Source organism: Saccopteryx bilineata, chromosome 2 (genome assembly GCF_036850765.1).
Source record: "Saccopteryx bilineata isolate mSacBil1 chromosome 2, mSacBil1_pri_phased_curated, whole genome shotgun sequence".
Classification (NCBI taxonomy): domain Eukaryota; kingdom Metazoa; phylum Chordata; class Mammalia; order Chiroptera; family Emballonuridae; genus Saccopteryx; species Saccopteryx bilineata.
In genome coordinates, this window is record NC_089491.1 from 357948715 (window position 1) to 357973750 (window position 25036).

The 25036-nt window shown below is 54.4% G+C and overlaps 1 protein-coding gene across 1 annotated transcript; it reads right to left on the reverse strand.

Moving 5' to 3' along the window:
* Positions 1-2661: 2661 nt before the first annotated feature.
* Positions 2662-24775, reverse strand: SMTNL2 (smoothelin like 2). The gene is made up of 8 exons (XM_066262965.1): positions 24298-24775; positions 16678-16768; positions 15920-16162; positions 15184-15259; positions 13632-13811; positions 12555-12672; positions 11928-12079; positions 2662-3193 (listed from the first exon to the last, which is right to left on the reverse strand). The coding sequence occupies exons 1-8, from the start codon at positions 24694-24696 to the stop codon at positions 3067-3069; spliced, it is 1386 nt and encodes a 461-aa protein (XP_066119062.1). The 5' UTR covers positions 24697-24775; the 3' UTR covers positions 2662-3066.
* Positions 24776-25036: the final 261 nt, after the last annotated feature.

The window sequence follows — 25036 nt, forward strand, 5'->3', positions numbered from 1 at the left end:
TAGTGACCGTACTGCCATGTGCCGAGGTAGCAAACACAGGAGAAGGAGCCAGTGTTAGAGGGGAAAGGGAGTAAAACATTCAATTCGGGCATCCACAGACTCCCGAAGCCCACACCAGCCCTGGGTTATGAACCCCTGATGCAGAAGATAAACTAGAGACTGTAAGACACAGCTAACACAGAGGAGCGATGGACAGAGGAAAAGAAGGCCATAAAAGAGACAGGAAAGAAACAGCTAGAGAGCGTAGGTGGAGTCATGGACACCAGTAAGAGGGGTCTAACAATGCAAATGCCACCAAGACAGCAAACATACCAAGGACACTTGCAATGGATAAGAATCATATCAAGTACATGTACCATTCAGCAGAAGCCCCAGTGATCAACGACGATCAATGATCATGTAGACATGAAAGCAGGGCTAGGAGAAGGAAAAAAAAAATCCAGTTGGCCATCTCACCAGGCACAATCAAGTCATTGGAATGAGTGAGTCGCCTGTCACCAGTTTGAGAAACTGACCAACTTAATCAACATTTTCAGTCTGCCATCCAATTGCCTGGAGTTGGACAGACCTGGTATGGCAGAAAATAAAATAGTTGTTCATGCGTCTCCTCCAATTACAGAGTACTGACCACTCAACCTGGCAAAGCTGAGAACTTTCTCATCATCTAACACATTTGTGAAATTCATTGGCTTTAACAAATTCTTCCCCAAACACCTGGCCTGTGCGTTCTCCTCTAACCAGCATGTGCTGTGTCATATTCAGCAAGTGCTTATAAGCTCTCACTTGCCCTGAGAAATCCATCAGCTGTCAGAAAAGCTAAAGCCCATCTTGGCTCTGGTGAAACATTCATTTCAGGGAAACACACAAGCCAACATGGTCAGACTTAACAGGTTTTAACACAATCCAGGTGAAGAAATCTATCTGGAAAAAGCAGAAGACTCTTACAAGCAGCCCTGAGAAATGATTCTCTCAGGGGGGGGGGGGCAGGGGGGAAGACGTGAAAGCATTTATATCATGGCAGAAGGCAACCTGAAATTGAATTTCACAAATGGGAACTTTAGTGTAACCCTGATCTAACACAGTGGTTTCCAGATGTCCTGAGATTGTGTGGCCTTCTTGAATGTTTCCTCCATGTCTTAGAACCCTCAGGCTCTGTCCTAAAGGTAATCAAGTTTAAAACCCATCAAATCTGAGCCTTCCCCAAAGACCACAGACAACATCATAGAACCTACTTTAAACATTTCTAGTCTGTATCATTCTGATTGGGAGACATGAGGAACACTATCCCTCAAGTGTAAGAGAAATTGTTGCTTATTCTGGCAGGACCTGCTCTGTTTTATGTGCAGAGTGTACAGCCGTACAGCCACATCTGCTGTTCAGAGAGCTCCACTGAGCACCTGGCAGTACTTAGGGACATACAGTCGTGCTTCTTGGAGCCCTCGTGTTTCCACATTGGCTTTAGGTTTGAAACCCTAAGCTTCAGTATGACAAAAGAACAGGCGCTAGATATTTGCTAATAGGAACCACTTTCTTGAGGTTAGAGCTAGAGAGGGAGTGGTTTCTACTGCGCAAGTATCCAAAGAATGGAACAGGCCTGCAGCCTGATCAAACCTGCTGACCCGCTGCTTACCCATCCAGAAAGTCCTGCCACGCTCTTCCTGCTACCCTAAAAGAGCTTCATCCCAACACACAACACAGCAGACACACATATGACTCTGAGAAGGCACTCAGGTGCTGCTGTTTAGAGCCCACTGCATGAGCTGAAGACACATATTAGTTCCTAAAAGGCAAATTCTAGAAGTTCAGTGCTAAAAATCCAACCTAATTGGAAAACAGTCCTCGAATAAGAGTAAGCTAATGGCTGCAGCTTTAAAGAATCTAAAGATGTTCTATTAAAAGCCTACCACCCAACAGCTGTGAAAATAACCAGCATTCCTGGATGGGTTTCCTCAGCGTGTGGGACCACCCCGTGGGGGCCCTGGGTGGACCGGCACTTATCCCAGACTCATCAGTCAACCTCCAGGGGCAGATCCACCAGTGGGGCCTTCTGCTCCCGCTCCTCCCACCACTGAGATGAACAAATGTGACTTTTAACCTTCTGGGCAAGTGATGTAGGTACAGAAACAGGAAAGGGGGCATTTAAGTAGATCTGCATTTGGACTGCGTGCAGAATCTCTTAGTTACCAGCCTCACGTCTCCCAAACAGAAATAACAAACCCCAAGAGAAGTTCGACACATCTTTTTTATGTACAAATGGTCAGTGGTACAGATGGAGTTACTTTTTATAAATATCTGCAGCAAATCCCCTAAAAAAGCTATGAATAAAAACTATCTCTCTACACAAAGGGCCTGTCCATCCTCAAAAGTGTGAACTGCAGGAGAGCCTATTCTTAGCCAAACACTTGTGGGGCCTCCTGGGAAGGACAGGAGCACTTTGGGACCAGGCAAGAGCCTTCCCACCTCCCCAGAGAGCTGAGGTGACTTGCAGGTCATCTGTTGCCCAGGACCTGGGAGTGATTAAACTCTTTCTTCCCAAGACTTCGGTCTTCTTTGTCAAGCTGCTGCTGATTAAGCGGTCTCTGTTTCCTGGCAGTGGCCCAGTGGGAAGGAGGAAACTACAATAGTGTGAGGAAGTAAAAAACTCTGCATGTTTTGATAAAAAAAAAAACCAAAAAAAAAAAACTGGTAATCAATGTAACCCTGTGAAACCTATGGATCAGATTCGCCAGAGGGAAAATTGCAATTTAGCATTCTGAGATCTACAGACAAGCTTTTTTTTTTTTTTTTTTAAAGGAAGATAATTACTTAGCACCAATTTCTCGCTCGCTCTCTGGTAATTTTTCCTTTTCCTTCAAGCCCCTGGCTGTGATCAACGCTGTCGGAGCACAGCTCAGCGGTGCTTTAAACAGTAACACAGCCGGTGGGACAGGAGTGCGGCCACACACCACAGAACAAACAGCGCTACACCAGAACACAACGCTCCTTGGGGCCATCTGATTCGGGAAGCACAAGCGGCCCGCAGTCTCCTCCTGGGGTTGTTACGTGGCTCTCCAGGCCCAAGGGCCTTCACTCAAAGCGACGCAGGTGGTTGTACAGCGACTGGACGTAAGTGAAGACACACATAGGGTCCGGCTTGCGGCCCATCACCATCATGTCCTCCACCTCGATGAGGCGCTCGCAGTTGGCCAGGTTCCTGAAACACAGAAGCGATGGTCCTCGCAATCAGCCAGTCCCACGGCCATCATCACCACGCCAAGAACAGAAGTTAGCCGGGAGCTGGAGGCTCCCAAGTGCCCCCCAAACAGAGAATTTGGATTACCCCAGGAGAACCTTTGGAGTCTCATAGTCTAACCCAGTGTTTCCCAAGCTCCAATACCCAGGAAGCACCTATGCAACTCATAGTTTGATTTAAATAGACTTACATTAATTTTTAGTCAAATTAAATTTCACTTTGAAATGTCACTAAATTAAATTCCACTATAAGGTAAATTTTATTGGTCTGGCCTGTGGTGGCACAGAGGATAAAGTGTCAACGTGGAACACTGAGGTCACCAGTTTGAAACCCTGGGCTTGCCTGCTCAAGGCACATATGGGAGTTGATGCTTCCTGCTCCTCTCTTTCCTCTCTAAAAACAAATAAATAAAGTTTAAAAAAAAAGAAAAAGGTAAATTTTATTAATTTAGTCTAATTTTCTTGTAGCAATATTTTTTCTGATACATCTCCTTAAGCAAGGGAAATAAAAGAAAAAATAAACAGAGGCTACTACATCAAACTAAAAAGTTTTTGCACAGCAAAGGAAACCATAAACAAAATGAAAAGACATCCCACTGAATAGGAGAACATATTTGCCAATACATCTGATAAGCGGTTAATATCCAATATTTATAAAGAACTTATAAAACTCAACATCATAAAAACAATCTAATTAAAAAACGGGCCAAGGACCTGATAGACACTTATCCAAAAAGGACATACAGGTGGCCAACAGACATATGAAAAGATGCTCAACGTCACTAATCACTGGAGAAATGCAAGTTACAACCACAACGAGATACCTCCTCACAATGACTATCATCAATAAATCAACAACAACTGTTGGCAAGGGTGTGGAGAAAAGAGAACCCTGTGCACTGTGGGTGGGAATGCAGATCGGTGCCGCCACCATGCAAAGCAGTATGGAGTTAACTCAAAAAATTAAAAAATGGAACTGCCTCATGACCTAGAGATTCCACTTCAGGGAATATATCCTAAGAAACCTGAAACACTAATTCAAAAGCACATATGCACCCCTATGTTCACTGCAGCGTTATTTACAATAGCCAAGATTTAGAAGCAGCCCAAGTGCCCATCAGTAGATGAGTGGCTAAAAAAGCTGTGATACATTTACACAATGGAATATTACTTGGCTCTAAAAAAGGAGGAAATCTTACCATTTGCAACAGCATGGATGGACCCGGAGAGAATTATGCTAAGTCAAATAAGTCAGTTAGAGAAAGACAAGTACCATATGATTTCACTCATATGTGAAACATAATGAATAAAATGAAGTAACTAGCAAAATAGAGACAGACTCATAGAGAGCAGGCTGCCCAGCTGTGGGGGTGGGGGGAGCTGAGGGTGGTGTGGAGGGACTGAGCAAAAAAGAAAAAACTCGTGGACATAGACAACAGTGTGGTGCTTGCCGGGTGAGGGAGGAGGGTGGAGAAAGGTATAGGGGGGTAAATGGAGATGGATGGGGACTTGACTTGGGGTGGTAAACGCGCAGTATAGTGTACAGATGATGTGTTGTAGAATTGTGACTTTAAACCTGCATAATTTTGTTAACCAATATGACCCCAATAAATTCAATTAAAAGGGGTGGGGGATAAAATAAATTTTAGTAATTTAGTCCAATTTTATTAAACATTTAAAAATTAAAATTTAACTAAAAAGATCCAATATACAGAAAATCAGTATAAACTATAAAAATAAATGTATGGGAAGTCCTTATTTAACATCATAAATAGGTTCTGTGACTTTAGCAAAATGATGTATAACAAAACCAATTTTACCACAGGCTAATTGATATAAGCAAGAGTGAAGTCCCAGCTCTGGCTGGTTGGCTCAGTGGTAGAGCATTGGCCCAGTGTGTGGAAGTTCTGGGTTCAATTCCTGGTCAGGGCACACAGTAAAAGTGACCATCTCCTTCTCCACTCCTCCCCTCCTCTCTATGTCTCTCTCTCTCTCTTCTCCTCCCACAGCCATGGCTCGAATGGTTCAAGCAAAGTTGGCCCTGGGCACTGAGGATGGCTCCATGGCCTCGCCACAGGCACTAAAATAGCTTGGTGGCTGAGCAACAGAGCAGCGGCCCAGACACACAGAGCATCACTACATAGAGGGCTTGCCTCATAGATCCCAGTCAGGGCACCTATGGGAGTCTGTCTCTGCCTCCCCGCCTCTCACTTAAAAAAAGGGGGGGGGGGGTGAAGTCCCTACAGCATCTCATCAACATTAGAATGCAACAACATTGAATGAAACGTTATTCAAGGACCTGCTTGCTGTAAAAAGTATAAAGTAAAAATAAATTCACCCACATGTCTCCTAAAACGGTGTTTCTAAACCTTTTTTTTACCATGACCTATGATTAGATTTTTCATCATGATTCAGCAAACACACACACACACACACAGAGATTCACAAAAATACCAACTGATATTTTCTCTATAATATTTCATCTTTCTCTCCCCACCTCTCCTTTTTTTAAATGCTGGTTATGAGCCATTAAATTAAATTTACTATCTATTGATGGGTTACAAGTCAATGTTTAAAACATTGCCTAAAATCATGTCGTCTCTCCCCACTAACCCCCAGGGCCCCCATGCAATGGGAAATATTGGTTAACTTTGGGCCAGTGGTATGGGTGCATGTGGGAACTGGGGCCTTTCAATGGGCTGCAGAGAAAGCTGTCCCCTCTGCCATCCCAGCTCAGAGGCGACCAAGGGCCCTGGCTTCATGGAAGCAGGATGAGAGGTTTCCAGAGTTAAGGAATATCTCACTGTGCATCTCAGCACTGGTTTTGAAGGAACATCCAACGTCCCCTGGAATACCGAGCCATGCTTCCCTGGGTACCAGATGTGACTAGCTGACGTTGCCAGGAGGAACCAAAAGGGCAAAAACAATTGCTCTTGGTCCAGTCATCAGTGTCCTTCCTTTGCCAGCTGTGTGTACTTCTGTAGTTTCAGGGGTCCCAGGACTTTTTACCCCACACCACCCCTGACAGTGCAGGGCTATCCAGGTTCCCATCTCCCCTCCATCCTTACTAGCTATATGACTTTGGGCAAGAGACTTAACTTCTCCGGACCCTAGTTTCCCTGTCTGGAATAAGAGCGACTTCCCAGGAGGTTGTGAGGATTAATGAGCTAATCCACGCAGACAAGCTGGAAGAGCGTCTGGCACATGGAAGGAACTCCATAAACACCAGAGACCACCACAGTTGCTGTCATTACCATGCCTCACGTGAAGAAGCAGAGGGGACCACTGGGGAAAAGAGGCCCAAATTTGAAATCGAGATAGCCGAGTTCAGATCCTGGCTCTACCTAGTTGCTTCACCTATCTGCACCATTTCCTCGGCAGATCATCAGCCTCTTGCCTCTGCTCCCCCTCTCAGCAGCCCCCCTCCACCCGTCCTGCTCCTTTCTGGAAGGTGGTGTGTCTTCGGGTGCCTGTACCGCAGAGGCTGTGAACCAGTCCACATGGTTCATGCAGTACTTTCTACCAGTCCCCTCTGACTCCTGGGCTTGTGTGCCCCAAAGACAAGGACCATGACATTAGACAGGGCCTTGCTTTGTGGTACTGGCCTAACGCCAGGCGTCCTATCAGAAACCAAATGTCAAGGCGAAATGGAGACATCTGTCCCAGATCCCATCGCCGCCTCCCCCTCGGTTTGGAGCGGGCGGCCTGTAAGAGAATCCAACCACTTTGTGGGGTGGCGAGTGGTTTGGCCCAATGAGCGGGCACCCTTGCTGCTCAGGTCGGGCCAAAGCAGGGCTCGGTGTCAGAAAAGTCAGCGCTCTGACAAGCAAACAGGGAAAGGTGCTTTCTCAATGGTCAAGGTCTGAAAATCTGAGAGTCCTCTGGGGACCTGAGTTCACCTTCCTGAGCTATCACCACTTAGCATCTGGTGCCCTCCTCCTCACCTGCTGAGCAGAGATACCTCCCTCCCTCCCCCCACCGCCTCTCCCTTCCAGGGCTACTGTCAGAGACCTCAGGGGTGTGTGACCAGGCTATGCCTATGTGCTAGGGCAGTGGTCTCCAACCTTTTTTAGGCCATGGACCGGTTTAATGTCAGAAAATATTTTCACGGACTGGCCTTTAGGGTGGGATGGATAAATGTATCACGTGACCGAGACAAGCGTCAAGAGTGAGTCATAGACAGATGTAACAGAGGGAATCTGGTCATTTTTTAAAAATAAAACATCGTTCAGACTTAAATATAAATAAAACGGAAATAATGTAAGTTATTTATTCTTTCTCTGCAGACTGGTACCAAATGGCCCTCGGACCGGTACTGGTCCACGGCCGGGGGTTGGGGACCACTGTGCTAGGGTATCCCCACTGGTATCACGATCTCAGCAGTCCCCCTATTAAATGTGGGCAGCATTAGAACCTTGAACCTCAGCCTTAGAAAAGAAGTGAAATATCCTCCTCCCAACACCCCCATCAGAAGCACCAACCTCTCTGTGAAGGCCCCCCCTGGCTTGCTCACCTCCATATACTGGGGAGGGGCCCTTACTTCCTCCGAGAACAATCCAGATCCCTCTGCAGGTGGCACCGACCATGACAGTTTCCCTTAGTTTCTCATATCCTTTCCCTCTTGATACTTGACACCTATTGGTCTTATAAGATTATTTTCAGGTTAATATCTTTCCCCACACAAGAGTCCTGTTGGGAGAGAATCTTCATATCCATTTCTTTCCCTGAATCTAAATATTCTAGTTCCTCCACTGGCCCCAAAGGATACCTGGGACCCTGTCCACTGAGCTTGTTCTAATTCCTTTCTTGCCCCTCAGGGAGAGCATCCAGAACTGCTGGCATGTCCAGGGGGCTGTCCAAGCTGTGCAGGAAGAGCGAGCTGACCCCTTCTTCACTGTAGAGGTCCATTTCCCCTCCGAGTAGTGGCCTCCCTGCCCAGGCAGCAAGTCTTTGAGATCAGCATGGCAGGCAGCACTGGCGCTAGGGCCTCACCCTGGTGTCACCCTCTACTGCCCAGATAGGAAGCAGTGGGCAAGGTGCTGTCTTCCCCAGCAAACAACCAGGGGACCGGCCCACATCCATCTAGTCCCCACCCAGCCAACCCACCACAACAGCAATGACAAGATCACCAGAAGCAGCAGACAGCTGTGAGACAGGATATAAGGAAAACAATGATCAGCGACTTCTGCATAGAATTCAAGTCTCAAATATTACAGGCTTCAATTGCTTTTTAAATTTAAAAAAAACAAAACCACCCGATTTTGTATAAATAATATAAGCTTGTTTTAAATAATTCAAACAACATGGAATAGTTTAAAGGAGAAAATACAAATCACTTCAAATGTCACCGCACAGCAAGAACCAGAGTTAACACCTGAGTATGAGCCATTTTAAATGGATGGCCTTAGCCCCACCTTGTTTGGGGTTTAAAAAGGGTTGGCGGGCTTTCCTCCTATTCCAGTCTATTGTGATCTTCAGGTACGATGGGGCCGGCCTGTAAGGGAGATGGGGGTGGGGGTGGAGGGGTTATTTTTATTTATTTAAGCCTTCTCTAAGACCAGGATGCCAGGACCCGGACTGCCGCCTCCTATCTGGTTTTAGGCAGAGACACATGGACACTACAAATAGCCTGGAAGCCCCTTCTGCTCAGAGTAACCCGAGAGCAGAACACATTCCCCACAGGGCAAGTGGGAGCCTCAGGCCACATGTCTGGCTCCACGGGAGAGGAGGGGAAACGGGTGCAGAGGGTCAAGTACCATAAAAGGGGCTGGACCTCCTGCTTTCCAAGTCCTGAACACCTGTCCAACAGAGGAGCTCATTTTGCTGTCAACACCACATCTGCTTACAGAGAAGGACACGGGGAATCTTTGGGACCGTAAATTATTGGAGGAAAGGGAAGCACAAACCCCTTCTTTTACTCCACGATTCCTGATGCATCTCTCTGTGCTTTTAAGGCACTTGCTCACAGAAGGAGCTGGAAACTTTTCCTTCCTGATGTAACGTGGACCCAATGTTTGGAGGCTCCATCCATGTCCTTCTTCCTTCTAAAGGTTGTGCCTTCAGCAGAGCCCAGGTTCCTCTCCCTCCCACAATGTCTGCTCCCAAATTGCCCCTCTTGGCTCCATCCTGCTGCCCACATGGCTCTAGATGGCTTCCAACAGCCCCGGGTGTCTGCTTGGCTCTGGCTGGCAAACCTAAGGAATATCCGTTAAGACACTGGCAGACAGTATCCTCAAGCAGGTGTCCCTGTGCCTTCTTTCCAGCTTCTCTAACCAGACTACTGTCCAGGTAACTGGGGGATTCTAAGCTGCGGATCAAGCTGCGGTCCTCCCAAGAGGCCCAAACAGGCGGGCCCACCTTCCCAGCCCTCTCCCCTAGTACCTTAGAGATAATCTCCCGGATGACTCATGAGGGGAGGCACCTTCCCAGACTCTGAGTGAGCCCCCTACACAGACACGCTGTGGGCGCCCCTCCTGGCCCCCTCAAGTCAGCAGAAAAACAAGATTCCATTTCAAGGGCCTGGCAGACCATCTTCCCCTCCCCAGCTGGGAGCAGGCTCAGGCCACAGGGAGTCAGGGCCAAGTTTTTTACCCCCACTGTTTGCTCTGGGGAGGAGGCAGGCGAAACCTGGAGCCGCCTCCACCACCGCTCTCCCAGGCTGGGAACAGAAGAAACATCTGTTTGGCGTCTGGAGGCTCCAACGAGCTCAAAGCTCACGCTGGGAAAGCACAGCCGAGACCGGCTCTGGCTCCGGCTGCCAGGGGAAGCTGTGCTCCCCGTGAGCTGGGGTGCAGGGCTGCCACCGTGGTCCAGGACCTCCCTCTCCTGGCCACAGGTCCAGGGCTGAGGGTGACCAAGGCAACCAGGGCAGGAGCTAGCACCCACTGGATCTGACGAAGACCTCTGTAAGCCAAGTGTGGCCGCACCCAGCTGGGCTGGGTCTTGGGGTGCCCATGTCAGAGACCTGGCCCTGCAGACTCTGACAGTCTGATTTTTGACTGTCCCCATTTCTAGGCCTCGGGCAGCTGGGCCTCATCCTGGGGAGGTGCCCCTCCCCAACATCATGCACTTGGCTCTACCTCACCATCGTCTGGATCCAGTTGCATAACACACTCAATCCAAAGCTGTTTCTGCAATTAGGATGACAGCTAATCCCAAGCAGCCAAGAAAGAGAAGACTTTTAAAGTATACAAGGAGTTCTTATGACCCCAAGGGGGCCGAGAGTCCAAGCGCGTCATCCGAGACAACACAACAGGGGCAATGCTCATGTTCCAACAACTTGGGCCAAGGAGCAGGGAGCCAGGTCTCCATTCTGCCCCCAGAGCAAGAGTTTGCTACTCTGAGACGGGCGGCTGCCTCGGCTCAAGGCGAGCCCTTCGATCTCAAGTACAGGTCTCATCACCTGCTGGCTCTGACTCCTTCCCTGGCCAGGCCAGTGGGGGTAGGAGCTGGGAGGCTGGGCAGGGAACAGTGAGGAGGCTAGGCAAGGCTTGGGGTGAGGGCTCCTCCCCTCACAGGACAGCACCTTCTAGAGACCAGAAACAAAGGTTGGCTGCAGACCTAATACTAAGGCTTAAGTCACCTGCACAAAGGCAGGTGGGTGGGCAGGAGGGAATGAGGAATGTTCCCCCAGGAAAGTCTGCCTTGGAGAGGCCTTCTTCCCCCTAATTCCACAAGGCTTAGCATCGGGTGACCTGAACACTGTCACCTGTGCCCCATGATAATGCCCTGGTACTTCAGTGGACTGCAGTGTGGGGCCCCTGCCCTCTGCCAGAATTCTGCCTGTGTTCAGCCAACAAGAGGCCCTGGCGTGATGGCGTAGGAAGATGAGAAGAGAGTATGAATCTCCCCAGGTCCTCCCCACCAGGTCACTAGGAGCTGGTTACCTCCACTGCCCAAAATCACAGCCCCAACAGCCAGACCTCTGCACACAGCTATGCTCCCAGTTCCCAGAATTTCAGGCTGATGAGCCCGAGGGTACTGCATCGCACCTGGCTCCACTCCCTCACTCCTGCCAGCACCTCCGTAAGGAGTCTCAAGTTGACTCAGTGTGAATGCACCTCCGCCAAATACCGTGCTCCTGATGCTCGGGGGGGGGGGGGGGTGCCCCCAAACAGTAAATAAATCCCCACTGGCTTCCCAAGCGCCTCCCGACCCCAGAATCGCCCATACCCAATCACCTCCCTATGAGCAGGTCTAAGAAGTTAGGCGATTTCATATGAAACACTAGCACAATGTTTAGGGAAGCAAAACCTACTTATTGGAAAAGTTTTTTTCAATGTCCCCCAGGCAGATATTACTCAATTTCCTGCTGATCAGCAGCTGTGGCTCCCCCAGGCAACTGCATCTTTCTACCAGCCCAAGGAGGACTGACTGTGCGCTGGGGACCTTATCCCCTGCCCATCAGGCCCTGTCTGTCCCAGACCGTCCACCAGAGGCCAACCACCCAGCAAAAAGGGCAGGTGCACCAAGAAGAAAGCCCAGCTCCACCACCAAGTGCTGGGGCCCAGGCAGATGCCCCCCTCAAGGACTCAGCCTCCCCTCTACAGAGGAGACAGACAGACTAGATGGCCTCAAGGTCCTTGGCTCTGCAGATGGCCGCCCCATATTCCGCCCACCCCTGTGCTCCACTAGGCAGGAGTCAGGCTCGGGAACTGGGCCACAGCTAGTAGCCAGTGGGACTGCTGTATACTCACTCGGCCATGGTGAAGGCCAGCTCGAAGTTCTTCTGCCGCTGCGTGGGGCTCAGGGAGCTGTAGTCGAAGGCGTCCGGGAAGAACGAATGCACCAGGGCGCAGAAGGCCATCCCGTCACTCCAGCTGGAGGAGAAGTTCTGCAGGTCCACGTGCTGCAAGCAATGCAAGGGCCATGCAGGCAGGTGAGGGGGTGTGGCCCCACCTCAGCTCCCTACCCAGTTCTAACCCACAGGCAGATGAGGGGGTGTGGCCCCACCTCAGCTCCCCTACCCAGTTCTAACCCACAGGCAGGTGAGGGGGTATGGCCCCACCTCAGCTCCCCTACCCAGTTCTAACCCACAGGCAGATTCTCCCAGCCCTTCTCCGAGGTCCACCATCCGCCCAGCTCAGCCACAGCCGCAGTTGCCAGACCTCATTCCATAAGGAGCACTAGCCCAGCCCACGTGGGTCTAGGCACAGGATTCCTGGCATCTGCTAGGGACTAACTGGGGAGGCACAATATCTCTAGTCCCTGCCCTCTACCCCTGCCTAGAGTTCTTGCCCTGGCCAGGGGAACGAAAGCAGGGGGTGATGCTTAGTCAAGCCTCTGGCTGGGATCTTAGAGCCCGGGAGGGACCCTCGGCTCACCTGGTAGCCGAGAGTCTTGTTGCGACACCACTCGAGCAGGATCTGCTTGATGCTGCTGGCACTGGCCACCCCAAAGCTCTGGGACCGCTTCAGCTTGGCTCTGGCCTCACCTCTGCCCCTGCGGAGAGAGTGCAGACCTGCGTGGGGGCCGCTGCTTGGCTGCCATCTCCTCTGAGAAGCAGGGGAGTCCCTAGCCATTCCAACTACGCCCCCCACCCCCGGGGCAGATGGGGCCACCAGCTCTCCACACCCAGGGGAGACACCCTGCCGGTATACAACCACCCCTCCTCCCCCACATCCACGTTCAGGTATGAGCCCCACATACCAGCTACACAGCTGCCCTTGATGGTATCCACAGGACCATCCCCCATTCCAGCCTCCAGGTGCCCCTGGGAACCCCCTAACCCCTGTCACATCCTTCTTTCTAAACCTCCTTCTGAAGCCACCTGTACTAATGGCCTTTTCCTAGCCTAAAAGAATGGTTTCCCCTCTAGGCCCCAAGGACACTCCTTAACAACCAAGATGTGGTTGTCTGGATCACTGGGGACAGTCCCTGGGTCTGTCTCCTTCACTAGAGCTGGAGCCCCAGGAGGTAGCCCTGGGGCCCTTTCCTCATCACAAGCCTGGGCTGTACCCTGTGACAGCAGCTGTCACTACCATGCACAGACAGGAGGAGGACCAGATAATTGTGCAATGCAGATCTCATCCCCAATGGGCAGGTTAGCATGACGGTGGGTCCCAAGGGTCACCTTAGAGCTCCTGGTCTTTCAGTCATGCCCAGAAACCAAGCATGTTACAACTCACAATGAACTTGGATATGAGGGCAGTCAGGGGGCCCTTCTAAAACCTGGGGAAAGAGGGGCGCTCTCATCAGGCCTTGCCTGGCTCCCTGTCCCCCAGCACACCCTGCTGCCCAGCCCTGACCTGTGTCTTGCTCAAGAGGTCACTTTAGGGAAGAACCCCTGGGGCATAGCACAGGGCCAGCATGCCTGTGCTGTGCCTTCTGGACCCCAGTCTGGGTCTGGGCCTGGGCCTACTCTGCAGGCCAGGGCCTGGTCTGAGGACTAGAGTCCATACTTGCCCACTGTATCCTGCTCCCACTTCTCAAACAAAGCCTTCCGGGCTTGCGCACTGGAGGTTCGGGGCAGCGTCTGCGACCTCACCAGCTCCCGACGACTCTCCCCCTGGCGATGGGCCTGAGTGGTGGCTGGCAGCTGCGGGGAGAGGGGCGACTGGGGTGGGGTCGCCAGAGGTGGGCTGAGGAGAGAACCCCTGAGTCAGGAACACAGGCCCGGCCATCACGAGCCCACACCAGCCGCGGGCCCCTCCGCCCCACTGAGTGGAGTGCGGCAGTGAAGGAGGCCATGGCAGCAGGCGGGAGGAAGAGAGCACCCTGGCTCTAGTATCTGACCGGTTAGGCAGGTTTTCTGCCCGAGCTGCTGTCTGAAGCCCGCCTGGCCAGCATGCCCAACTCAGGGAGGAGAACTGGGCCCCTCACTGGGTGAGGCAGGCAGGGGGCATGCTCTCAGGCAGGAGATAGCCCCAAACCAGTCCCACCAGAACCAGTCCCATCAGAACCAGACACCCTTCCACCAGCACCACGAGATAAGACCCCCTTTGTTTTCCCCGCTGAAACAGTTTGCCAGAAAGTCACAATTCTTTTATTATTAAAAGAAAACAGCCCTGGCCGGTTGGCTCAGCGGTAGAGCGTCGGCCTAGCGTGCGGAGGACCCGGGTTCGATTCCCGGCCAGGGCACACAGGAGAAGCGCCCATTTGCTTCTCCACCCCTCCGCCGTGCCTTCCTCTCTGTCTCTCTCTTCCCCTCCCGCAGCCAAGGCTCCATTGGAGCAGAGATGGCCCGGGCGCTGGGGATGGCTCTGTGGCCTCTGCCTCAGGCGCTAGAGTGGCTCTGGTCGCAATATGGTGATGCACAGGATGGGCAGAGCATCACCCCCTGGTGGGCAGAGCATCGCCCCTGGTGGGCGTGCCGGGTGGATCCCGGTCGGGCGCATGCGGGAGTCTGTCTGACTGTCTCTCCCCGTTTCCAGCTTCAGAAAAAAATGAAAAAATGAAAAAAAAAAAAAAGAAAACCAAGCCAGTGTCCCGTACCCATCTCCAATCACAGACCAGCTGGCCTGGAGCACAGGGACACCCACAGGTCATGAGGGGGCCTGTAGCACAGGGCAGCCCCTGTGGGCCTGTCCAGGAACCGCCCCCGTCCCTGGGCATGAAGCACCTGAGGGACACTAGCCAGGATGGACGGGTGGACGGATGGATAAGCAGAGTGGGAGGTCCTTCCTACCCTCCCTCCGCCGGGGGGCTGAGACACCCCTCCAACCTTTTGACAGACTTGCTTTGAAGGGCCCATAGAGAAACCAGCCTGCAGCCGTATTTCTCCAAATAAAACTCTGCACCAAACCCCAGTGCCTCCTTCCCCCTGCTCCGCTCCTACCCAGCAACCCTGCTGCCTCAGTTCTCCGGAAGCCACGAGCCCAGGAGAGTCCTCCTCCTGGAGCCAGCACAGGCAGCCCCCTGCAGGCAGCCCGGGCACCTTTGGGACAAGGCAGAGTGCAGATGACACCGAGGGAGTGAGGACCTCACCCACCTGCAACACCGGCCCTGACTCACCTGTCATTGTTCCTGCCTGCTGTCACTGCCCCAGAGCCAGAGCCCAACAAAGACCGTGGGAGAGAAGAATTCTTCTCTGCAGGACAAAGGGAGAGAGAAATAACAAACCCCTTTCTCAGGGAGGGCCAGCCCCTGCCTGCCTCCCTCAGCTGACCCGGCCCTGCACTGTTTACCCAGCGTCACTCCGTGGACAGGCAGGACCCCTGGGCTAAGCTGGCCCCACCTTGGCCAACAGTTAAGGAGAAAGGAGGCTGGGAAAATAGAGCAATGACACAAAAGGTCTTTTAAAGTGTCCCCACCTGCTTTTGAGAGCACAGGGCCCAGGGCCTACTGTGCTATGTATCCAGCAAACATTTTGCTCCCAAACCCTCACTTTGGAAGCCAATAAATATGACCTCACCCCAGTTCTACCACTGAGGCCTGACCAGAGACCCAAGGGCCCTCGGGGGGACCATGCCAAACTGTGCAGGGAAAAGGCCACCTTCTAACCACAGCCTCAACCTGTAATAAAAGCCATGGTTGTCACCTGCAAAGGATGATGCTATTTCATGACCTCTCTGGGAAGGGAGTGTGGCAAGGCTGGGCCGGCCCCACTGGAGGGTGCAGACGGACTAGAGAGGGGAGTCACAGGGACAAGCCCAGAGGCTGGGGCTCCGACCGAACACCCCCCGCCATGCCCACCCTCCCGGACCGGAGTTGTGATCTGCCCCCCAAGCTCCCACTCCCCTGCTCCTACCACTGGGACTGGGAGTCCAGGGTGTGGTGGCCTCGCTAGGGCTCACGCTGAGGCCCCCCAGGATGGCAGCAGATACAGGTGACAGAGCCGTGGCTGAGGCCTCCCCAGAGAACCTCTCGGAGACCCGTGTGACGGCCGTGACTGGCTGATGGGGCAGCCTCAAGGAGAGGCTCACGGGGCGAGGCCTGGAGAGCTCAGGTGCTGGGCAGGTCTGGGCGGCCGCAGGGGCGCCGTCACCTGGGCCTGGAACATATGACAGGAGGATGGCAGGAGGTGTCAGCCATGGTATCTGCAGTGACTTTGATGCCCCAGGAGGGCTCCAGCCTCCCTGAACCCTCTTCCTGCCTCCTCCAATAAGGCTTCCCTGCCCACTCCAGCCTCCCTGACCTCCCCATATTGGGGACTTCTCACTGCTACAACCGGAGCTGACATCCGCTCCAATAACAGCCAGGTCAGTGAACACTAGCTGGCCTGTCGGTCCACTCCACTCTGCTCAGGCCTGGACAGTTCCTCAGCCCCTGCTTACATTCCTCCAGAAACAGGAAAGCTCACCACCTCCCAAGATCTCCCATTTCCCTCTGTGTTGAAATCTCCTTCACACTGGAAGAGGCTGTTCTCCTGGCAACCTCTCATCGTGCTGGGGTTTAGGCTCAAGTTTCCCCACTCCAACAAGGGATGGCCTGGCACAGATGCATGGCCACCAAGGCCCTGACCCCCAAAGCTACCCCATCCACCGTTCTGCTGCTGTCGGCCCCTACCTGCCCCTGGCTGGTGCCCGTTCTCAATGATGCACAGGTTTGAGGTCCTTCTCATCTCCATCTCACTGGCTTCATCATGATGATCCACACTCTATGGAGACACAAGCACCGTAAAGGCCCAGTTGGCCGGGGCCAGCTGCCCACCCCCAACATCACTCCCCAAGGCCCCTCCTGGCTTTGGCAGGGCAAACGACATTCACGTGTGAGAGAGGCAGACCTCAGGATTTCCCATGATGGGTCAAAGATACACAGCAAGCTGAGGCAGCCCCAGCCCCAGCTCTTGAGCCCCAGGATCCTGCGAGGCAAATGCCTCCACCAGGTTCATCTCAGAACCCAAAACGCCAGGGACCAAGGTCAAGACGGAGGGCTCCAACTTTATAAGGTGGACACCCCCCCCCCCCGCCCTATCCTAGGCTAGACCAGAAGACTACGGTCAGGAAAGCCTGGCTCTGGCCCATCCCCACTGGGAGGGCTCATGTGGTAGCCTGTCTGGGAGCAGCTGAAACTCAGAGACATATATGAGCCGCTTCTGGGCCCACAGTGGGCCCCGGGGCCCTCCCGCTGAGGCCTTCTCATTGGATGCAGAGTCACAAGATCTTCCCAGATGTCCAGAGCACAGGGGCCCGACTGGCTCTACTGCAGCCCCTCCATCCACTCTGTGCTGCAGAAGTGGGGGAGGGGTGCAGAGAGAGAGAGACAAGACCAACAGCCAGAGGGGGAGCGTGACATTCTGGCTGTGCCGTCAACCACCGGGTGACCTGGGAAAGGTCACGCCCCTTCTGGGTCCCAGGTTATTTTTTGAAATATGGGAGTAGGCTATGCAAGTGCCAGCTGAGCATCTACCAATTGGCGGGTCCTTTTTCTGGGCCTGCCACTTATACCAACTTGCCTCTGTCCTCCCGGGGAGGGGCTGCCAGCCCTATTTTACAGAGGGGACCCGAGGGCTCAGAGAGGGGATGTGCACAGTACAAGATTACATAGTCAGAAACAGCCAAGATTTTTAGCCAAGAGGGACAGTCTCCTCAACTCTGGTCCTGACCTCCTCACAGTGAGCGAAGTGTGGGGGTTCAGAGCGTACGCAAGGCTGCTGGGGTCTGCTGGCAAAAGGGGGACTCAGGCAGAGCCCTAGCAGGGTTCTACTAAGAATCCACAATGGCTTGAAAGGTTGGCTGTATCTCTCCCTAGATGCCACCAGGCTGGGCCCCTTGCCTACAAGGTCCCCAGGTGACCAAAGCCCATCCCTGGGCTTCAGAAGGCTCAGCTATCCCTGCAACCAGTGCAAGAGGAGGCTACCCAGCCCCAGAGGAATCAGTCTGGTGGGGGAACCAGGACTGTGAGCAGACAGTGCCAAGGCAGCATGAGGGCATGTACGTAAGGCAGACCTCTTCCATCCCAGCAGGTCAGGGAGGGCTTCCCAGAGGTAGGGGTGCCCGAGCCAGTTCCAGAGTAAGCCAGGTGGACAAGGAAGGAGAGCCCTTCCCAGCAGAGTGACTAGTGTCTACAAAAGCAGATAGATACCAGGGCACAAAGCACTCTGACCCAGTGACTGCAGAAGCACCACTCAGCCCAAGGTGCCAGCACCAAGAACTTGGACTCGACTCCTTGAACAGGAAGGAGCTAAAGGTCATCCGCTCTGGTTTTAGGAACATCCTTTGAAGCCAGAAAAAGAGTGGCATGGAAAGGGAAAACCAGATGGCCGGCCAGCCACCTCACTAGTGGGGAGGGGAGACGGGGCAGTGGGAGAATGAGGGGCTAGAAGAACTCGGAGCTCTGGAGTGAGTGGATGTGGAGGGAGGAGGGGCCACCACTGCTCCTCCAAGCTGCCGTGGCTGGAAAGGGAGGGGGCGTCGGCAGAGAAACAAGAACTTCAGCTTTGGACACAGCTAAGGTACCCCGGGGCATCAGGGAGCTGAGCTCAGTGTAGGAGGAAGGATGGACAAAGCAAGCAGAAGTCTCAAATCCAGAGCCCAGCAGAGGAGGAGCTGGCTGGCTAGGGGCTGATGGGGCCAGGGACGAGGCACCACATCTGAGGGGCAGCAGAGGCACCTGCAGATGAGAAGGAGAAGGAGCAGCCAGGCAGACAGGAGGAAAACCAGAAGGATGCTGAGAAAGGCGGCTGGAAGTGTGTCAGGAAGTCTGGCATGTCAGCTGTGCCCAAAGGTGGCCTCAGGTCAAGGGAAAAACGGTGAAGAGGAGATCTAAAAAGAGTCCATTGGGTTAAGCAAAAAAGAGGTCACTAGTCACAGTTCAGGAACTGAACCAGGGGGCGGGGAGGGGGGGGCGCAGGAGATGGCCTGGGGGAGAAGCTAGGGAGAAATGGAGACCACACAGTAACTTTAGCCTTAAAGGGAGAGGGGCAAGGGGGCTTGAGGAAGGGACAGGACAACATTTACAGGTTGAGAAAAAGGCTCCAGCAGAGCGAGGGACTCTCTGTGGGTGGGCTCTCTGGGGGAGTGAGAGAGGACAGGACTCAGAGCCTAGACTTGAAAAGGAGGTGACCCCTCTACTTCTGATTCAAGAGGACAGAGGAGGGCAGGTCTTCAAGGAACAATGGAGAAGGTTGGGGTAGATCTCCTGCCACCCAGCACGGCAAGGGTACCCCTAGAGCCACTCTGCTGCTAACTTGAAGCCAGCTCAGCAGGAGGCAGGGAAACAAACAGTCCACCCCATCCCTAAGGTTCCACCCATCTCTGGGGTCTCCATGTCCACCCACCCAGCCTGCTCTGGTCCAACCGGTTCCACAGGTCCAGGCAGGGACCTAGAGGGACAGGCTGACGACAAAACATTTTCCCAGGAGTGTGGGTCTCTGTGTGTGGGGGGGAGGGTACCCCCACAGACTCCTGCCCCTTCCTATGTATTGCAGGCCCACCCCCCACATCCCCATGATGCCCCAGGGGGACCAGACACCATAGCCAGACAGGAAGGAGGGTCTGGACCAGCCGGATTCCTGCCAAGGGGAAGGGGACAGGGCCAGGTCATGCTGGGAGGACCCACTGCAGCTGGGTGGGGGGTCAGCCTGGACCCCCAGGTTCTTCTGCCCCTCTCGCCCCCATCCCTGTGACTGGAGCCACTCCTCACCCAAGCAAAGGACTCTGCCCACACCTCAAGCCAAGGGGCTACTCAGAGACCACCCTCCCACCCATTACCACACAAACCCAGGGCGGAGAGGGCAGCCCCACCCTCACACCGAGACTACAGGCACTAGCAGAGTCAGGGTTAGGGACTCGGCTCCGCTACCCCAAACCAGGGCTCTGCTCACGAAGTGCCCTCGTTTTCCAGAGGCCAGAGAGGACAACTCCAGACAAACTTGTCTCCCAGGATCTGGGGCAGGGTAAGCCATCTTAGATAATGGGGAAGAAAAGGCATGGGTGGAGTAACCACCCTGGCAGGACCTGAGCCCTTAAGCCAAGGAGTCGAGCTGGGCTGGAGTGAACATTTCCACTAGTCCCCAAGTCCACCCATGGAGGCCTCTGCACATTCTCCCAATGGCCTCCCTTTGATGGGGGCAGCCTCCCTCGGCCGGCCGGAGGGAAGGGAGCCGCGGAGGGACCTCTGTGTGCTGGGCAGAAATCGCTGGGCAGCATGGGGGACAGGAACTGGTCTGCTGGTTCTAGCACCCCAGGTTCCCCATCTGGGCTTTGTTTTAAGAAGGGCTGGTTCCCTGGGAGGGGACCCAGGCCTGGGAATGTCAGGGAGATAAGCAGGGATGCGATTAAGTCTGATTTCAGAGACCCTCTCACTGGGGAAATTTTTAAACACTTTTGTGAGGTCAGGAATAATATTTCAGACCCTCTCAGGGCTACCTGATCCCACGCAGGCTCGTGTGTGGACATGGGAGCCCATGAATATGGCCAGCACAGACTACATACAGCCAGAAGCCCCATTCTAAGCCAGTTAACACAACTGCCCCACCCTCCTCCTTGCTTACACCCTGGTTCTAAAGACTCAATTTCAAACCTCTCCCCAAAGTATTTAACTCCCTTATCACACAGTGTGTCTGGGAAAGGAAGGCAGATAAGGCGAGTCTGGTTTCTTTCATGGTCGGGCTTGACACCTCACTCCTGGCAGTGGTTCCTAAGGGACTCCAGTACCTCGACCATGGGGACTTCGCGCTCCGGCTCAGCCGAGAGGATACTTCCAGGAAACAACCATGGCCCAGCCTCCAGAGCCTGGCCTGGCCTCAGGCTGCTGCCATCCACCACAGACCCCCAGCCATCTCCCTCCACCTACCAGCTGTGGTTCAATAGACATTTCTGTGAACAGTTTGGGCTGATGTCACTGTTGTAACTACCCACCCAGCTCAGTGCAAGAGGCCCAACTGGGCTGGGCCAATCCTCCTTGGTTGAGACACAAGGAAACTGAGGTCTAGCTGGGAGGAGATGCCTCCAAGGCCTTACAGCAAATGCCCCCCAAAGCAGCTCTGTCTGCTCCGGGGACTCGGACCTCCTACAGGCAGTCCTCCCGGGTTACTCACACCCCACTGCCCTGCCCTCTCCCTCCTCTCAGAACCTCCCTGGCTGCTCTTCTGTCTCTTTACTACCTGGCTCCCATCAGACCTATCTAAGCCAGATGAGCAAGGTCCTTAGCAAGGTCAAGGTTTGTGTACTCAGAAGTGGATTACTTGATCAACCCTTTCTGCATTGAGTTCAGGGCACATTTGCATGCTGAATATGACCTACCTCCAACATCTATAGCCCCCACTTTAATGCAGCAGGATGCAAAAGGGTCTCCCAATCTCATTGCTTGTTATACAGGGTGGTGTAACACCAGCCTCCACAATGCCTAACTACAGCCACCACTGGCTAGAGTGTGCAAATGAGATTCTCACACCCAGAATCCCCCTGCAATGCAGACGGAGTAGGGGTATGAAAGGTCAGAAAAGCAGCAGCCCCTGCACCAGCCATGACCCTGTCCAGTCTTGCTCTGAAGCCCTGATTCCCTGTTCATGACCAACCACCCAATAACACACTGTTGGTCACAGCATATGAGCAGAAACATGTGGCTGGCTCCACACAGCCGCCCTCACTGCCAGAAAGCAGCTGGGAGCCTGTGTTTGGGCTTCTGAGAGGTGGGCTGCAGGAGAAGTGGGAACCAGTGCTGCTAGTCCGGTGAGGGAAGCTGCCTCAGGCCTAGGGAGCTGTGCTCAGGGGGCTGCGGAGTCTCTGACGACACTGGAGACCCCGACTATCCTCCACCCACAGTACTAAGCTGTGCACACTGTCCCTTACCTCAGGCCATTCTGAAGTCCGTAACCTACTCCCCAACCATGTATCCATCCATCCTCTTCCCCTAGCTGCTGCAGCATCCCTGCTGACCCCCAACCTCTTCTTCTAGAAGGTTTCCCTCTCTCCATTTCTAAGGGTGCGCTCTCCAGAGCCTCCTAGCTCCCTGGCAGCTCCATGCACAAGGACAGGCGGGGGCTACATAGAGATTGCAGCATGAGCAGCGGCATGGCCAAGCTGCAGCACAGCAAGCAGGGTGCATGCTGCAGGCACAGCGCTCCAGCTGAAGCCTCTGCCCAGGGCTCCTGCCCACCTTCTCCTTCTGCACCTCACCCACTCTAGTGCTTCAACCACCAGCGCTGCCCTAACCTCTGTCCCTAATCACTCTCAGTACACAAGATCTGTGACTCCACCTGCTCTGGGACAACTTCACTGCAGATATCCCACAGCCCCTCACATTCAGCGCAACCCAAACAGAACCCAGCACTTCCACCAAATCTGTGATCCAGCAGTCCCCCAGCCGGTCTCCTCCCTCTGCCCCACTGCTCACATCCAAAGGCGAGCTCACCCTGCTGATTCTCCCTCTGAGCCCCTCTCCATGCAGCCTGGCTCTCCATTCACCCACCACAGCCCCAGCTCTGGATGGCCGCCCTGCTTGGACCATAACAATTAAGTTAACCTGTTCTCCAAACCTCCATCCATTCTTGAGGGAGTCTCCCAGATATAAGGACCCTGTCCCTCCCCTGCCCCATGCCCCTCCCCCACCACTCCCATATGGAGAGGACTAGTTCACCTCAGGTGATCATGGTCAGCTCCCTCTGAAAAAACTACATGACTGGAGAGAGATATACATATCCTCTCACATGTGCATGTGTATACATGCACATACACATATTCATACATATATGGTTCTGGCAGGATTTTTGTTAAAACTTGGGCAGCTTACTTTCACAAACAGACAAGTAGCAAATGCATGTTAAAAATAAAACCTCAGAAACAGCCGATAACACAGTTTATAGGTACCTATGTGCCCACAATGGTGACTTTTTACCGCGGACATGTAATGTGTCATGTTCATATGACAGAATTAAGTGTATATTTACAGACACTTCACATGGAGCACTGGGACACTCAGGGGCTCTGCCATCAGCACAAGTACCTCTCACGCTCCACGGACGAAGCCCAGCTCTCTCATCCAGCATCCAGGAGGCCTTCACAACTTACTCCTCCACTCCCATACCCACCAGGCTCCCGTCTGGCCAGGAAGTCCTTTTAGTCATTTGGAGGATGCATGCACAGTCCCCCAAGCATCCCCATCTACACCAGCAGCAAGCCCTGGGCTTCAGCACAAAGCCGTCCTGGGAAACCCACTGTGAAGGGATGACTGTGTTTGGAGCAGAACATCTGTGCTGGCCACCTGTACTGTTGGTACTGCTCTCTCTGGGGCCATCTCCCACCCAGGCTGGGCCCTCCAGGGACAAAGACTAATCTGATCCTCTTCCCCCCCCCCCCCCACCCGACCTTTGAGGTGCAGCCCCGCCCACACAGGAGACCTGAGTGCATGGTGGATTGAACGCCGGAGGGGCAGCAGGTGCAAACTACTCATATCCAGATCCCGGAAACCCAACCCCAGGGCACGTGCCTGAGCAGGGTGGAAATCTCACCTAAGGGACGCTGCACACACCATGGAAACATTCTAACCTGCCACTCCAAGAGGCCCAGTGCTCAGCGTAGTGACTGGTCCACAGCGGCCTCCGCCCCATCTCTACGCGGTGTGGGGCCCTGGCCACTCACTGAGCGCAGGAATCCAGACACTGCTCAAGGCTAGTTCTCCACGTCTCCCTTCACCGTAAGGGATTTGCCCCCTGCAGTGCGAGTTCCCAAACACGGCTGCTTGGCTGCACCCGACCAGACTGTAATCCTCCCCTCCCCCCAACGGGGCTTGGGTTCTTAATCTGGGTTAATCGATAACCAGAACCGTCAGGCCTCAGTGAAGTGGCAACGCGGGGGGCGCGGGAACGGAGGCGGGGGGAGTAGGGTATGCTGACCATTCCAACACGGTGCGAGGCCCCGGGCGATGTAGAATGGTCAGGGTCCGGACCTGAGCGCCCAGGCCCTTAGTGTCACGGGACAGCGGAGGAGACAGAACTCGGGGCAAACAAGGCTCAGCTCCACAGAAGGGAGGGGGCCCCAGACAGATGCAGCAGGCCGGCTAAGATAGTGCTGCTTGGCCTTCTTCAATTCCAGAGTGGCGGCCAGACTCCCACCACTGAGTCCTCGCGGCCGGGGTAGGCACAGCCCCGAGCCCAGCTGCTGCACGCACTCGCGCGGCTGAGCGGCACCTGCGGAGCCCACTCCCCAGGCGCACGCGCACGCGCCCGCGCTTCTCGAGGCTCACCTGGCTGCGGCCCGATAGCGAGAGGGTGGCGTGGCTGGCGAAGCGTGCGGTGCCCAGGCGGGGCGCGTGGTCCGGGACGCCAGGCGCCGGCGGAGGGCTGGGCGTGCCTGGTGTGCCAGGCGCGGGGGACAGCCCGGTCGCCAAGCCCAGTGCCTCCACCTGGCGCGTCAAGCGCTCGAGCTGCGCCTGCAGCCGCTGGTTGTCGCGCTGCAGCTCGGCTACTGTGCGCGCCAGCGGACCGGCCAGGCGCAGTGCATCCGCCACGCGCCGCTCCACGCCGCGCTGCAGCCCCTGCATGTCTTCGTGCAGCGCGCGCACCGCGCCCTGCAGCGCCGCCTCGTAGCGGCCCAGCGCCTCCGGGACCGCGCGCGCCTCCGCGGCGTCGGGGGCCGGCTCCATGGCCAAGCGGGATGAGAGCGAACCTAGCAGCGAATGAAGCCGAGCTCCGCAGCTGCCAGCTGCGACTGGTTGCCCGAGGCTGGGCTCGCCGGAGGAGCGGTGGGAAGGGCGGACGGAGGGCGGGGCGGGCCCCGGGAGTCCCGGGACTGGGCGCCGAGCGGGGGCGGGGCCTCGGGGGCGGGGCGGGATCCGTTCCCGTAGCCCCTCGCCCCGGGTTCCCGCGGGATGGGATGGGATGGGGGTCCCCGCTGACGCTTCAAAGGGGAAGAGATCGTTTTGCTTTTCTGCTCCCTCGGCACGAGTCGCGGGAGAAGTGTTGAGTCCGAGCCCCCCGACCCTG

Excerpts from the sequence above, each read along its gene's own strand:
- SMTNL2 (XM_066262965.1), bottom strand. The coding sequence starts at position 24,696 with ATGGAGCCGGCCCCCGACGCCGCGGAGGCGCGCGCGGTCCCGGAGGCG. Across the intron at positions 16,163-16,677 it reads CGGGCACCAGCCAGGGGCAG|GCCCAGGTGACGGCGCCCCT; the intron begins GTAGGGGCCGAC and ends CATATGTTCCAG. Across the intron at positions 3,194-11,927 it reads CTGGCCTTCACCATGGCCGA|GAACCTGGCCAACTGCGAGC; the intron begins GTGAGTATACAG and ends TCTGTGTTTCAG.